This window comes from Acomys russatus, chromosome 19, assembly GCF_903995435.1.
Source record: "Acomys russatus chromosome 19, mAcoRus1.1, whole genome shotgun sequence".
NCBI classification, from domain to species: Eukaryota; Metazoa; Chordata; class Mammalia; order Rodentia; family Muridae; genus Acomys; species Acomys russatus.
In genome coordinates, this window is record NC_067155.1 from 65,366,074 (window position 1) to 65,379,637 (window position 13,564).

At 54.0% G+C, this 13,564-nt stretch overlaps 1 protein-coding gene across 1 annotated transcript in view; it reads right to left on the reverse strand.

The window, feature by feature from the left end:
- Positions 1–9,032: 9,032 nt before the first annotated feature.
- Positions 9,033–13,564, reverse strand: part of Galnt9 (polypeptide N-acetylgalactosaminyltransferase 9) — a 68,600-nt gene continuing 64,068 nt past the window's right edge. Inside the window, exons 9-11 of the mRNA XM_051161751.1 lie at positions 12,127–12,222; positions 10,949–11,116; positions 9,033–9,256 (exon numbers count right to left, since the gene is read on the reverse strand). Of these exons, the coding sequence (XP_051017708.1) occupies positions 9,110–9,256; positions 10,949–11,116; positions 12,127–12,222 (411 nt within the window). The 3' untranslated portion in view covers positions 9,033–9,109. The remainder of the gene's footprint in view (positions 9,257–10,948; positions 11,117–12,126; positions 12,223–13,564) is intronic.

Genomic DNA, 13,564 nt, shown 5'->3' on the forward strand with positions numbered 1-13,564 from the left:
TGAGCAAAACTGCAGGCCAGAGTTACATATAATAAGTGTGCTTTACTTCTGCCTCAGCCTTTGGTTGCCTTCATTTTTAATGTTGTTTAGAAGTACCCCACCCTGTAGATCCTGGGGGTTTGAACTCAGGTTGCTGAGTTTGGAGGCGTCATCTTTTGGCCCCTGTGAGGCCTAATCTGGGCCATCAACTTGACTACATCTGGGACGAACTGAAATCCGAGCGGTTGAGCAAACCGTGGGAGGGAAGACCTACCCTGGGTCTCGGCCATGCTTTCTGGAATGGAAGAGGACACTTTCACTTGTCGCCCGATTGACTTCGCTCTCACTGGCAAGCTCATCTCTCATATTGCAGAGGCATTCCCTCACGTCTTCAGGATCCCAACGTAGGCTGAAGACCAGCAGCTCTTTAAAAATTCTCTGGGAAAGACATGCGTGTGGTTTGTACGCACTTACAAGTGGATATTGTACAGGATAACGATGCTGCAATCCACAGACCCAAGGAAGCCAAGTAGGGCCCAAGGGAGGATGCTTGAATCTCACTCAGAAGAGGAAATAAAATAGACATCGGAAGATGAAGGGAGGGAGCTGTGTGGGAGCTGTGTGGGGATCAGGTGTCGGGAGGGAGGGAGGACTGGGAGGGAGAACGGAAATCAGTGAGCATCTCTGGGACAGAGAAGGCCCCAGGGAGTCTCTAGGGGTAACCCTAGCTGAAACTCCTAGCAGTGGGGAGGCCACCTCCTGTAGCCAGGTGAGACTTCCAGTGGAGGGAGGAGGACACAACCCACCCACAAAATCTTCAACCCAAAATCTGCCTCACCTACAAGAAGTATAGGGATAAAGATAGAGAGGGCTGGAGAGATGGCTCAGCAGTTAGGAGCACTGACTGCTCTTCCAGAGGTCCCGAGTTCAATTCCCAGCAACCACATGGTGGCTCACATCTGTAATGTGATCTGATGCCCTCTTCTGGCCTGCAGGTGTACATGCAGGTAGAGCACTGTATACATAATAATAAATAAATATTAAAAAAGGATAGAGCAGAGATTGGGAGAATGGCAAACCAATGACTAGCCCAACTTGAGACCCACCCTATGGGAGAGACCCAGCCCCTGCCACTATTGGTGATGCTCTGCTGTGCTTGCAGACAGGAGCCTAGCCTAGCTGTCTTCTGAGAGGCTTCATGCAGCAGCTGATGGACACAGATGCAGAGACCCACAGCCAAACAGTAGGCCAAGATTGGGGAATTTTGTGGAAGAGTGGGGGGAAGGATTGAAAGGCCAGAGGAGTCAAGGACACCACAAGAAGACATACAAAATAAACTAACTTGGGTCCATGGGGGCTCACAGAGACTGAACCACCAACCAAAGAGCATGCCTGGGGTGGGCCTAGAGCCCTACACACATGTAGCTGATGTGCAAATTGGTCACCATGTGGGTCCCCTAACAATGGGAGTAGGGGTTGTCTCCAATGTAGCTGCCTCTGGATCCCTTTCCCCTAGCTGGGCTCCTTGTCAGGTCTCAGTGGGAGAGGACTGACCTGCAGCAAGTTGAGGCTGCTTGGACATCCAGTCTCGTGGCCTCAACAACTGTCGGACTCTTTCCGGAGACGGGCATTGCTGTACTACCTGGATCACAGTCCTTAAGTCACCCTAATAATAAATCTCTTTTAATATACACATATCCTTATAGATAGATAGAAAGAAGTATATTCAGATAGCTATAAATAATATTCTTGTTTTGTTTTTTTGAGACAAGTTTCTCTATGTAGCCAGGCTGACCTCGAACTCAGAGACCCTGCTGCCTCTGCCTCCTGAGTGCTGGGACTAAAGGTGTGCTTCACCTTGCTTATTGAGCCAGGCTTTCTCTGTGACCCGAAGCTCACTGCCATCTAGCCAGACAGCGAGCCTCGGGGCTCCTCCTGTCTCCATCTCCCCAGTGCTGGGACTACAGGTTACTGTACTAGTCAAGGTTTCTATTGCTGTGATGAAACACCATGAAACAAAAGCAAGTCGGAGAGGAAGGGGTTAACTTGGCTTACACTTCCATGCTGTAGTTCATCATTGAAGGAAGTCAACCGGGCAGGAAGCTGGAGGCAGGAGCTGATGCAGAGGCCAAGGAGAGGTGCTGCTCACTTTCTGGCTTGCTCAGCCTGCTTTCTTATAGAACCTAGGACCACCAGCCCAGAGATGGCCCCACCCACAATAGGCTGGGCCCCTCCCCATCAATCACTCATTAAGAAAATGCCCTACAGGCTTGCCTACAGCCCGATCTTGTTGAGGCTTTTTCTTAATTGAGACTCCCTCCTCTCAAGTGATCCTAGCCTGTGTCACGCTGACATGGAATTAGCTAACACAGGCACCATGCCTGGCTTCCTCATGTGACCCGAGGCTCCAATGCAGGGCCTCAGGCCGGCTCTGTGCTCACGGAGACATCTCCCCAGCCTTGTGTTGTAGTTTTCTGTTGTAGTTTGAGACTCATTTCTTTAACCCCGCAATCTGCTTTTTCTCTGTCTTTTGAGTCCTTTTTTGGAATTCTGCCCTCACAGGTTCTCCAAGGGCCTTTCTTTGCATCTATGGGGTGTGATTTCTTGTTCTGTCTTTTGTCTGTGCCTCCCATCCTCACTCAGGACCTTGCTTCACTTCCCTCTTTCTACCATCTTTCCTCTCCATTTTTTTTTTTTCCTTTGCGGAAGAGAATTCACTTCACTGTGGTGCAATAGTAAAACCTGAAGTGAATGCACACCACCCTGGGCTGCCCTAGCCTCAGGGGGGCGCCACAGGGCTCGCGGAGCAGGCCCTGCACCAGATGTAGGTTCTATGCTGGCTTTCCTTCCTGGCACCAAGAGAGGTCCCTGGGGCAACCAACGGTGGCTCATAACCATATATGAGATCTGGTGCCCTCTTCTAGTGTGCAGGACTACATGCAGGCAGAACATTGTCTATGTAATAATAAGTGTGTGTGTGTGTGTGTGTGTGTGGAGAGAGAGAGAGAGAGGAGAGAGAAGAAAGGGAGGGAGAGAGGGCAGATGGGGGAAGGGAAGGAAGGGAGGGAGGGAGATTGGTGGTGGTAGAACAGTGAAGTGTCCAGCTTCTTCCTGCAGCCTTGGGCTGGGCTGCTGCAGCTGCTCAGGGCCACTGTCTGTCTATCTGTCTGTCTGCTTACTGTGGCCTGTGCAGCCAGTCCCTCCCGCCTCCACAGGGCTGGGGCTGGTGTAGTGTGAGGGAGGAGAGAGCTTCATAGGAGCTCAGCGTTCCAGTCCTGGGAAGCCTTCATGCTAAAGGTCGCTCTGCCCCGGCCCTGCCAAGTTTCAAAGGGGGCTTTCTCAGCCGTGAGGAGATGTATGGAAATCCCCACTGCCGAAGCCAACGGCTCCAGAGAGCTTCCTGCTGGGGAGACCTTCGTCCGTCCGTCTTTAGAAACAAGCATCATATCCTCACTTCACCCGATCTCTGCTTCCTGTTAGGCACACTTAGTCACTCTTCAGATCCGTCATTGCAATGTGCTAGCTGATCTCTCTTCTTTCCTTCTGTCCTTGTCCTCTGCTATAAATAGTTTGGACTTGGTTGTCTTTGTTCTAATAAATTGCTAAGTATGAAAAAAACAAAAACACTGTGGTGCCACCACTTTTTTTTCTCTTACATGTGGGATGATGATGTCTCTCTATAGAGCTGCCAAGTGGTGGAACCAGACACCCCGTGGAAGGTTGAGAGGAGAAAATGCCACCCCAGAGAACCATGACCTCTGAGGGAAGAAATGAACTAGACTTTGGAATTTATCATTCAAAGCTGGTAAACGGGGCCTGGCCGAGTTCACACGTCCATGAGGAATGTCGGCAGCTGCAGCCGGCCAGCACCACTCAACCGCTGAAGAAAGATGGCCTGTCGATTCGTGTTAGCACAGATAAGCCATTTAATTTAATTTTAAAAACGACTATCAGGTGCTTAAAAGAGCAGGAAGAAATAACAAACAAGCCTTCTCATCTCATTTCTCCCCAGGCAGCTAACTGAAGGACTTAGTGAGATTGTCAACTTAATTAACTCTGGCCACGAGGAAGCCGTCCTCATCAGCATGAGGAGGCCTCACCACTGTGCAGGCACAGTCCTAAGATGCCTGCACCAGCAGCTTCTCTAGGGCTGTTTGGGGCTTGGGGGAGTCCTGCCTAGGGTGCAGCCTGATGTTGTTTTCCTCCAAGCTCGGCTCCCGGGTTCCCGGGCTCGGATGAGAAGCCCACACGCACAGGTGTCAGCTCTTAGCCTTCCTGGGAGCCAGGCGCTTGGGAAATGCCACTGCGTTCCTCTAAAAGCTTAACTTGCAAAAAGACGCAGTCCTCTGCGTGGGGACTTCCTCTGGGCTGTCCAGGGCCCAGGGTCCACTGTCCTCTCCAGTCTCCATCCACCAGGCAGCCAGCCATCTGACTCCCACAGCTGGGCAGTGACAGCGCCCCCCGCTGGCCCTCTGCAGCTGTCAGCTTGGGTGGATGCACTGATACCTCACTAACTTTGGAGTGATGCTCTGGGCTCCTGTCAGCAGTGATGAGACCCCTTTGAGTCACCGAGAACACCACAGAAGTGGGTGTAGACGTTCTTGGTGACACACGGGTTCCTGCAAGCCTACTGTCTCCACAGATCTGCCTGCCTCTGACTCCCGAGTGCTGGGATTAAAGGTGTGTGCCACCACATACCCAGCTGTCTGGTTTTTAACAGCAATTGTATTACATTTATTTATCACGAGTGATGAGTGGGAGCACGTGCGTGTGCGTGTGTGTGTGTGTGTGTGTGTGTGCATGTGTGTGGTATGTCCAGAACACATATGGAAGTCAGAACATAATTTACACCATATGTGATCTGGGGGTTGAATTTAGGTCAGCAGGTTTAGCAACAGGTACCTACCGTATTGCAGGCTCCTGGTCTTTTTGTTTTTGTTTTTCAAGACAGGGTTTCTCTGTGTAGCCTTGGCTGTCCTGGACTCACTTTGTAGACCAGGCTGGTCTTGAGCTCATAGCTATCTGCCTGCCTCTGCCTCTGCCTCCCAAGTGTTGGGATTAAAGGTGTGCGCCACCACCGCCCGCTTCCTGATCATTTTATAAAGACCAGAGCTGGAACCAGGGCCTGGTGTCCCAGACCAGTGCTCTGCCACTGAGCTACACTCACAGCCCCTCTTTTAAGACAGGGTCTCTCTAAGTTGCCCAAGTTGGCCTTGAGCTTTCAATCACTCTACCTCGGCCTCCTTGGAAGTTGAGGTGCAGCTACTCCATTCAACCTTGGGTGCTGCTTAGTTCCTCTGTGGGATCGGGAAGGGTTCCGGGTTTGTTCTGGAATGAGAACACAAACTTGCTATCTTCTCCAAATTCCTGTTCCCTGGCGCCTCAGCACAGGACCTCAGCACAGGACCTCAGCACAGGACCCGGTCAAGCTGGGGGAGATGGCTAGGGTCTGCTGTCCTTGCGACAGGAGAGGACACAGGTCCCAGGGAGACAGAGAGACGCTGATGGAGGCAGAGCCTGGAGTGCCACTGCCCAAGAGGGTTCATAACCTGGAAGTAGGGAGAGGCGGGAGGGTCCTGCCCGGCGCCCTCATTGGTGCTTGCTCCTTCCCATCCCTCAGCGGCTTCTCGGCCTCCAGAACAGGATGGAGGTCACGGTCCTGTTGCTTTCATTCCACTCTGGCCGGCCCTTTCTGTGGCAGCGGCAGGATACCAGTGCAGGAAGTAGGCATGGAAGCTTTTGAGCTGGTCCCCAGCAGGAGAGAAATGGTGTGTAATGTGGTACAGATCGCAGGGCTGAAGAAAGGCACCAAGAGACTCCTCCTGGGGAGCCTGGATGCCATGGGGGTGCTGAGGGGTGCCAGGTGAGGCTTCTCGCTGCTACTCCCCTGTGCTCACTCTGAGTCTTTGTACAGTCTGAGACATCAGCGATGCTTTGCAAGCAAGTTGAACATTCATATTAGGCAGGATTAAATCCTGATGCACCGTGTGTGCCGTGAACAGAGAACAGCAGCATCCAACATGGAGTGCTCCCCAGGGAGTCCTCCCAGCTCTGTTTCCCAGAGCTCTGGCTACAAATAAGCATTTTCTGCCCAACCGCATGGGTTCTTCTACACTGGCCGGGAAACAAATTTATAATTTAATTAATGAAAGGAACAGACTCATTCAGTCTTATTAAATTCTATTTGTTTGATTATTGCCATTTAAAACATGACTGTTGTCAAGAAAGGAGAGAGAGAGAGAGAGAGAGAGAGAGAGAGAGAGAGAGAGAGAGAGAGAGAGAGAGAGAGAAGGATGGAAGGAGCTGTGAGAGGCAGCTAGGCAGGTTTGGTCATGGAGAGGTTGTACCCCATGTCCCCTGTGACTATGGGTGTCTTATACAAAGTCACTTTCTTCTTCCGGGCCTCTGCTTGGCCAGCTGTCAAGTGTGGCCAGATGCTCTCAGTGATACTTAAACGTACACAGAGAACTGAATCTCACATCAATATAAATGGCTTCCTTCCTCTTTCTTTTCTCCCTCCCCCTCTTCCCCCTCTCCATTCCCTCCCCCTCACTGGCTTTAGCACAGCCCGCAATGGTATCCAATGTTATTCTGATCCCAAGATTTACAGCTGAAGAACACACATGCATGCCACATGTCAGCATGAATTCAAGACTCACAAGCTGATCCCTGCATGGAACATCTGTGGAACAGACAGTCTAGGGTCTGGGACAGCAAGTACACCCTGCTGGCTGCATGAGCAGCACTGGCCCCAGCAAAATCGTGATGGATTAACCTAGAACATGCCCCCCTACCCCCACGCTTTCTTCATCTTTGGCATTCCTGGGTAGGTGGGTATCAGAGAAATTTGTACCCATTTTTGAGCAGGTGAGGAAGAACTGTGAGGGGTGGATGTATTTCACAAATCAGCCCTATGATGCCTGTGCCCTAGCTGATGGAAGGCCTCAGACCAGCGACACGGATGCCTCGGCCCCTCCCAAGCCCGGAAAATGCCGAGGAAGACAGGTGTCCGGTTTGTCAAGGTTTGAGAATGGTTTTCTGTGAGATCCTGTATGGTTATAGCCTGGTGGCCTCACCTGACTGTAATTTGCCCACTGGGTATACAAGACAGCTCCATGGCTGTGAGCCCGCAACAGTCTCCATGTGAAGGCGTAGGCCATGTGTACTCACTAATGGATGCCAAGATCGCCCCCTCACCTCATGTGAACATCAGGCCTGTGGGCTTCTTCCTGTGAGAACTCTGGGAAGATCTGGACCAGAAGGAGGTGTTCCTGTGGTTGGAGGGGAGTAAGGGTCCCCTGCTTCTCACAGCTATGGGAGGGGAGATACTCAGGAGCTATAGCCTGGCGTCCCACAGGAGCTTTCGAAGGAAGGAGACATGTGTCCTGTGTCTCCCTCAGCAAGACAGCATCACGGCGCACCTCTGGAAATGGCACCTTATCAGGAGCCTGAGCTGTGGAACTTACCACACACATCAGGGCGTGTGTGTGTGTGTGTCCGTGTGTCCATCCTGCTGTTTGCTGGCCCTTGGAGTGGTTTCCTTCCTGAATCTAGTACCTTGAGCAGGATGAGGTTGACAGCTCCTCTCCTGGAAAGAAGCATTTAGAAGCGGGACCACCAGGTCCATGGGCCCTCTGAAGCCTAGGCTGCTCAGGAAAACAGGTACGGACTGGGCTGACAGATAGAGGCCCTGTGGAATAGAAACCACCCTTTCCTGCTGGCCCTATGGAGGGGCCATAGTTCCACCTCTGTGAGACCATCAGAGGGGTTAGGAGGCCTCTGTGTGGGTAGAGCTGGTTGGCTTTCACCAGGCAGCAGTGAGTGGTGAGTTCTGATGGGTGCCAAGGGACAGCCAGCCTACTTCCTCCTTCTGCTAAAACCAGTTTGGCGACTGTGGAATGCCAGGGTTTTAGGGTAGTGGACAGAGCCCCACCACAAGTTCACCTACCTCCAGCTGCCCAACCAGCATGGCCCCCTGCCGATTCTTGGTATGGCACTTTGGTGACTGGTCATGAGTGCCAGTGACTGCAAATAGGACAAGATGGGGCTGATGTGTCCTGGGGTCACTGTCTGGGTAGACAGTGGCTGTGTTTACATAACTCTCCTGTCCTGTGTCTTAGAGACCCTGGCTTTCAGCCACTGGTACAGCGGTCTGGCGATTGGCCACATTTCCCAGCTCTGACCAGCAGGGATGACAACAGAGGCTAACAGCTCCAAGGCCAGTGTCTATCTCCATGTCTATCTTTCCCCTCGCCAGCTGGGCAACAACGCAGCGAGGCCAGCTCTGCTGGACTACAAGAGTGGACACATCCTAGCAAAGCCATCTGGAAGTGTCCCCTAAAATTCAAGACACTGAGAGCCACGCACCGTGGTCTCCGCTGTGTGCTGCCGCTCAGACAACAGGTATGGCTGTGTGCCGATAAAACTTTATTTATAAAACAAGTGAGGGTCTGGAAGGGATCCTTTGATGATGCCTGCTGCAGAAATGGCAGAGCAACAAGGGACTCACTTCCCAGGCTGAGACCCATGCCCAGTGCCTGTCAAGCTGACCCTCAGGGTGAGAGGGGCAGTTGTTGTTTGGTGGCTCTGTCTATCCCTGTGATCTCTTCCCATCCCCTTGTTGCCAGAGCACAAGGGGTGGGGGGACACACGCTAAGTTCGCCTTAGATTGTGGTGAGGTCAAGCGAGTGTGCGAGGGGGCAGCTGGCTGGGAGGCCTGAAACTGCCAGGAGGACAGGGAGCTTGGCGCGAGGGTGCACCCACCCTCAGCACTGAACAGCTGAGTTTATATTTCCATGTCGGTTACGTACAGGGACTTAGCACATGCGGTTATCCTCGCAGCCGGTTGGTTGAGGAACACTGTAGAAAAGGCACGTGATTTGGCATGGGTGTGCGCTGTCCTCAGATGTTCTCCCTCAGGCAGAGCTGCCTGTTCTAGAAAAGTTTGGTTCCCAACGCAGGCTGGAGCTGCTGTTCCCAGGCCTCTGCTGTCCCAGGTGACAGGGCCCAGCCCTGAGGTGTGCAGGGGAGGGGGGCGGCCATATTGCTCCGGGTCCTTCTGACTCCTGCAGCATCAAGAGTCCAGCCCCCGCACCCCCGTGAGTGTGTGGAGGCGGGGTGGGGGCAGAGGTCAGTGCCTGGTGTGTTTGACCCAGTTACGGATCATCCATTTCTGCCCCGAGCAGCGCTGCACCACTAACTGCAGCCCAAAGTTGGCATCTTTGGACATCTCTACTTCCAGGCACCGGCCTGTGTCTCGGCTCACGATGGGGCCGCTCTGTAGGAGAAACAGAGTCAGTTTGGGAGTCCAGGGTGTGTTCCTGACCAGGGGCGATCCTAGCGCCCCCCCCCCCCCCGTTCCTGCACTACCACCATGAAGACCTAGGGACCTGTCATGTCCCGCCGCCCCCTGCCCAGCAGGGGTGCTAGCAGCACTCTTCAGTTCTCTGGGGTTCGAAGGGCTTCCAAGAACACATATACGGCCCCCAAGACTGTCCCTCTCCCAGGTGCCCTTTGGTCCCTTCAATCACTTGGTATCTCTGTGCCTCCCAAACATCGTGAGCCCCGGGCCTAAGTCCGGTAACTCTGGGGCCATCCTCAGTGGGTTCTCCAAGCTGGCCCTCACTGTCCACCCAGCCAGCCTCCTGTGAAGCTCAGCAAACAACAGCGGCAACTGAACCCTACAGCCAGAATAGCAGGGCTCCACCTCTGTACTCCCACAGATCGCCTAGGGCAGCACAACAGCTTCCCAGGAATCCTCTGTGTGGGAGCTCTAGAGACAAGGGGGCCCGAAGGACATCGGAGGACATGTGGCTGGTAGAGGCTGTGCTGAGTGGGTCCTGCTGCACAGGAAGAGACAGTGATGGGGCTGGACCTGGATCAGGTCCCAGAGGCCCAGGGGAGCAGGGCCAGAGGTAAGTGAGGGGCAGTGGGGCAACGATCGGATTCAGAATCCAACGCATCAGAGCCTTGAGGAGTCTCTCTCTCTCTCTCTCTCTCTCTCTCTCTCTCTCTCTCTCTCTCTCTCTCTCTCTTTCTCTCTCTCTCTCTCTCTCTCTCTCTCTTTCTCTCTCTCTCTCTAGACAGGGTTTCTCTGTATAGCCTTGGCTGTCCTGGACTCGCTTTGTAGATTAGTGTGCACCACCACAGGCCTGGCCCTTGAGGGGTTTCTTTCTTTCAGAATCCAACGCATCAGAGCCTTGAGGAGTCTCTCTCTCTCTCTCTCTCTCTTTCTCTCTCTCTCTCTCTCTCTCTCTCTCTCTCTAGACAGGGTTTCTCTGTATAGCCTTGGCTGTCCTGGACTCGCTTTGTAGATTAGTGTGCCTGGCCCTTGAGGGGTTTCTTTCTTTCTTTTTCTCTCTTTCTTTCTTTCTTTCTTTCTTTCTTTCTTTCTTTCTTTCTTTCTTTCTAAGATTTATTTATTGTATATGGGTGCTTTATCTGCAGAAGAGGGCACCAGATCTCATTATAGACGGTTGTGAGCCACCATGTGGTTGCTGGGAACTGAACTCAGGACCTCCAGAAGAGCAGGCGGTGCTCTTAACCACTGAGCCATTTCTCCAGCCCCTTGAGGAGTTTCTTAAGCCACCTTCTCTCTCTGGCTGAGGCCAGATGCTGGGGTGGGCAAGGCTGTGCCTCTCTCTCTTCCTGTGTGACTCAGGAGCCAGTTTTGTAGACTTTCTGTACCACAGGGCACGAGGTGATCAATCTTGACTAGCAATCTGACTGAGAAGCGCCCAGGGTTGCCAACACTCCCCTGGGTGTGTCTTCGAGGGGATGGTTGCTGACATTAATTATGGGCTGGGGGCCCAGATGAAGTAATGGATGGGAAGGAGGGAGCTGGCTGGTGTGGGCTCCCACCCCTCCCTCCCTCCCCCCATGATGTGAGCTGCCCTGCTCAGCCTCCTTGGCGAGCCCTCAGAAACTGAGCCCAAACACGTCTCTCCGTTCGCCTGCTTCGCCCACTGACCTGGGTGAAGTCCCACAGCCTCTGCGTGGGCCTGGCTACATCCTCACACTTCTTCAGGGTGGGCATGCGTCCCCGGCCGTCATCGACCAGGCACTTGGAGTCTGGCAGGGAGGCAGTAGAGCCCAGGGGGCCCAGCTGCAGGAGACCATCAGCACTGTAGCGCACCAGCTGGGGGAGACAGTGAGCTGTGAGTGGAACTGAGGTTTGGGCTCAGGGTACCTCATCCTGTCTGCACCCAGGCCTTCACCAACATGCTCTCTAGCAGGGGAACACGTGGTGTTGGTGTGGCGATGTCCACCCTGATCACTGCATGAGGCGCCTTCTCAGATGCTCGTGTCCCGCCAACACAAACTTGCTCATCTTGGGCCTGAGAAAATGGCGCCAGCCAGGGGCTGACACCCAGGTGTTGACTAGAGACCGCAGGGACAGCATTTACATCTCCACTGACAGCCCCCTGGCCTTCAAGCAGCAGCTACTGTACTGGAAACCCAGTGGGAGAGGTCAGGCCACAGAGGTTAACAAGGCCAGCAGAGTGAGCGGGTGGAGGATGGCGGTCTCCCACCCCCTCACGGGGGCCATTCTCAAAGCAGGCACTTTGCAGCCTGAAATTAAAAAAGCATCCAGCAGACAGTGGCTATCTAGCTGACGGACACTGGCTGTCCTATCCACGTTGGAGGCAGCAAGCCCAGGGGCTCACAGAGACCCAGGCCTACCCACATGGATGTTCGTGAATGAGACTCAGCTTCAGACAAGACAGGCCTACCAAGCCAAGCACCGGCTGGGGAGGTGCCGCTGCCGTCAGCACCAGAGTGGCATTCACTTGTGGCTAGGACAACCCCAGCCCTGAGCTGCACAAGGCACCCAGTCAAGTCTGGAGAGCCTCTGGGCTGACCTAACGAGAACAGAATGGAAAACAACTTTTGTTCCTCCATGGTGTCTGGGCCAGGCAGCACCTCACCGCCTGAGAAAGTATGCGCTGCCTCTGTCCCATTTAACCGACAAGGAAACTGAGGCATGGGACTCCCCAAAGCCCATTTGACCCAAAGGACTTGGTCTTAATTTATGGCACTCGCTGCCTTCAGAGTCCCAAGCTGTTCCAGACTCTTTTGAGCATGGCGCCAACTGTACAGGGACTCTCCGTGACCCTCCCTTCACTCTGAGGTCTAGGCGCTGCCTACCTGTGAGGACATGCCATGACAGGGGTAGAGGATGGCTCGGTCATCGTCTTCTGCCCCCTGGTCCAAGCAGTAGCCGCTGGCTTTGCTGTTTCTCACCTACACTCAGGAGCAGCAGAGAAACCGCAGGTCACCGAGGACGGAAGGCTTCTGGGAGCTCTCCCACCCTGTCCCCCTAAGGGGCAGAGGTGACCTCTTTGTAGCTGGCTGTGGGCTACCTTCGATGAGACAGGTATGAACGTTACACCCAGAATTCCTCTCTTGGGATAAAACCCTGGGGACTGGCGTCTGGCTGGGGTGGGGCAGGAGGTTTGCTGTGGTATGGGCGCATGGGGAGGAGGTAGGAAAGAGCGGGCGAGGCAGCCTGGGAAGAGATGACTGTGCTTGTCACATGTTCTCTGAGTGTGTGGAGAGTTAGCAAGGCCCCCGTAGCTGAGGCTGGATTTGGCCAATAGAATGGCTTGTGTCACTAGCTCAGGGTCAGCCTGTGCTAGCGTCTCCTCCTGAGCGTGCAGAGGCTATTCTGCCAAGACACTTTGGCCTACGGACTACAGCAGAAGTGGCTGTGTGTAGCCCTGAGCTCAGGAGGTAGTTGCAGGTTCCCCCAGAACACACACTTGCAATGCTTGCTCCGGCTTCCAGCTGCTGTAGGCTGACATGACCCAACCAACGGCCACATGGTCTCTAGTCTATATACCAAGCACCAGGGGCACCCACTCTGCAGCCCCTGCCCAGAAGAACACTGGTGACCTTGGACTCTGTCCCAGGAGAGCTGTCCCAGTTTCACCCCGGTGGGTTTCAGGCTGTGGAGTTTGTTGTATGTCAGTCGCAGAGCACAGCTCCCTGGAAGGACCCATGGGCCTGACCCTAGGACAGGGTGCGGATCCCACAGCGGGCAGAAAACAGGAAGGACAACACAGGAGGGCAGAGAAACAGTTGCTCCCCTCTCCGCTTGCACTTCCAGGAAAGCGTCATGACCCGCAGGCTAGATCTGACCTAGTGGTGATGGTTTGACAAGGGCTGCCCACCAGGCCCCTCAACCCCACCCCTGAGTGCTGTCCCAGGACCGGTGTATATACCACCACCTGCCTGCAGGGAGGCTGGGCTGCCCTCATGCAGGTGAGAAGCTGGAGACAGGAGGTTGCTGCTGTCTGCGGGGTTGGTGGGGGGTGAGGGTGGGGTGGGGGTGGGCAGGGGCTTCCCTCCTCCCTGCCAGTTCTGTGGTGAGAGACCTTGGATTCCACGCCTGGGCCAAGTAGGAAGGCAGTGCCTCTTCCTGTCTTTAGAGAGGGCTCTGTGCACAGCTGTGCACTTGGGAGCTCAGGGTAGCTTGGTACAGCACCCATGCTTCTGTGTATGCCCATAACGTACGCATTGTGGTGTGCCCATAACGTACGCATTGTGGTGTGCCATAATGCACACATTGTGGTGTGGATGTATC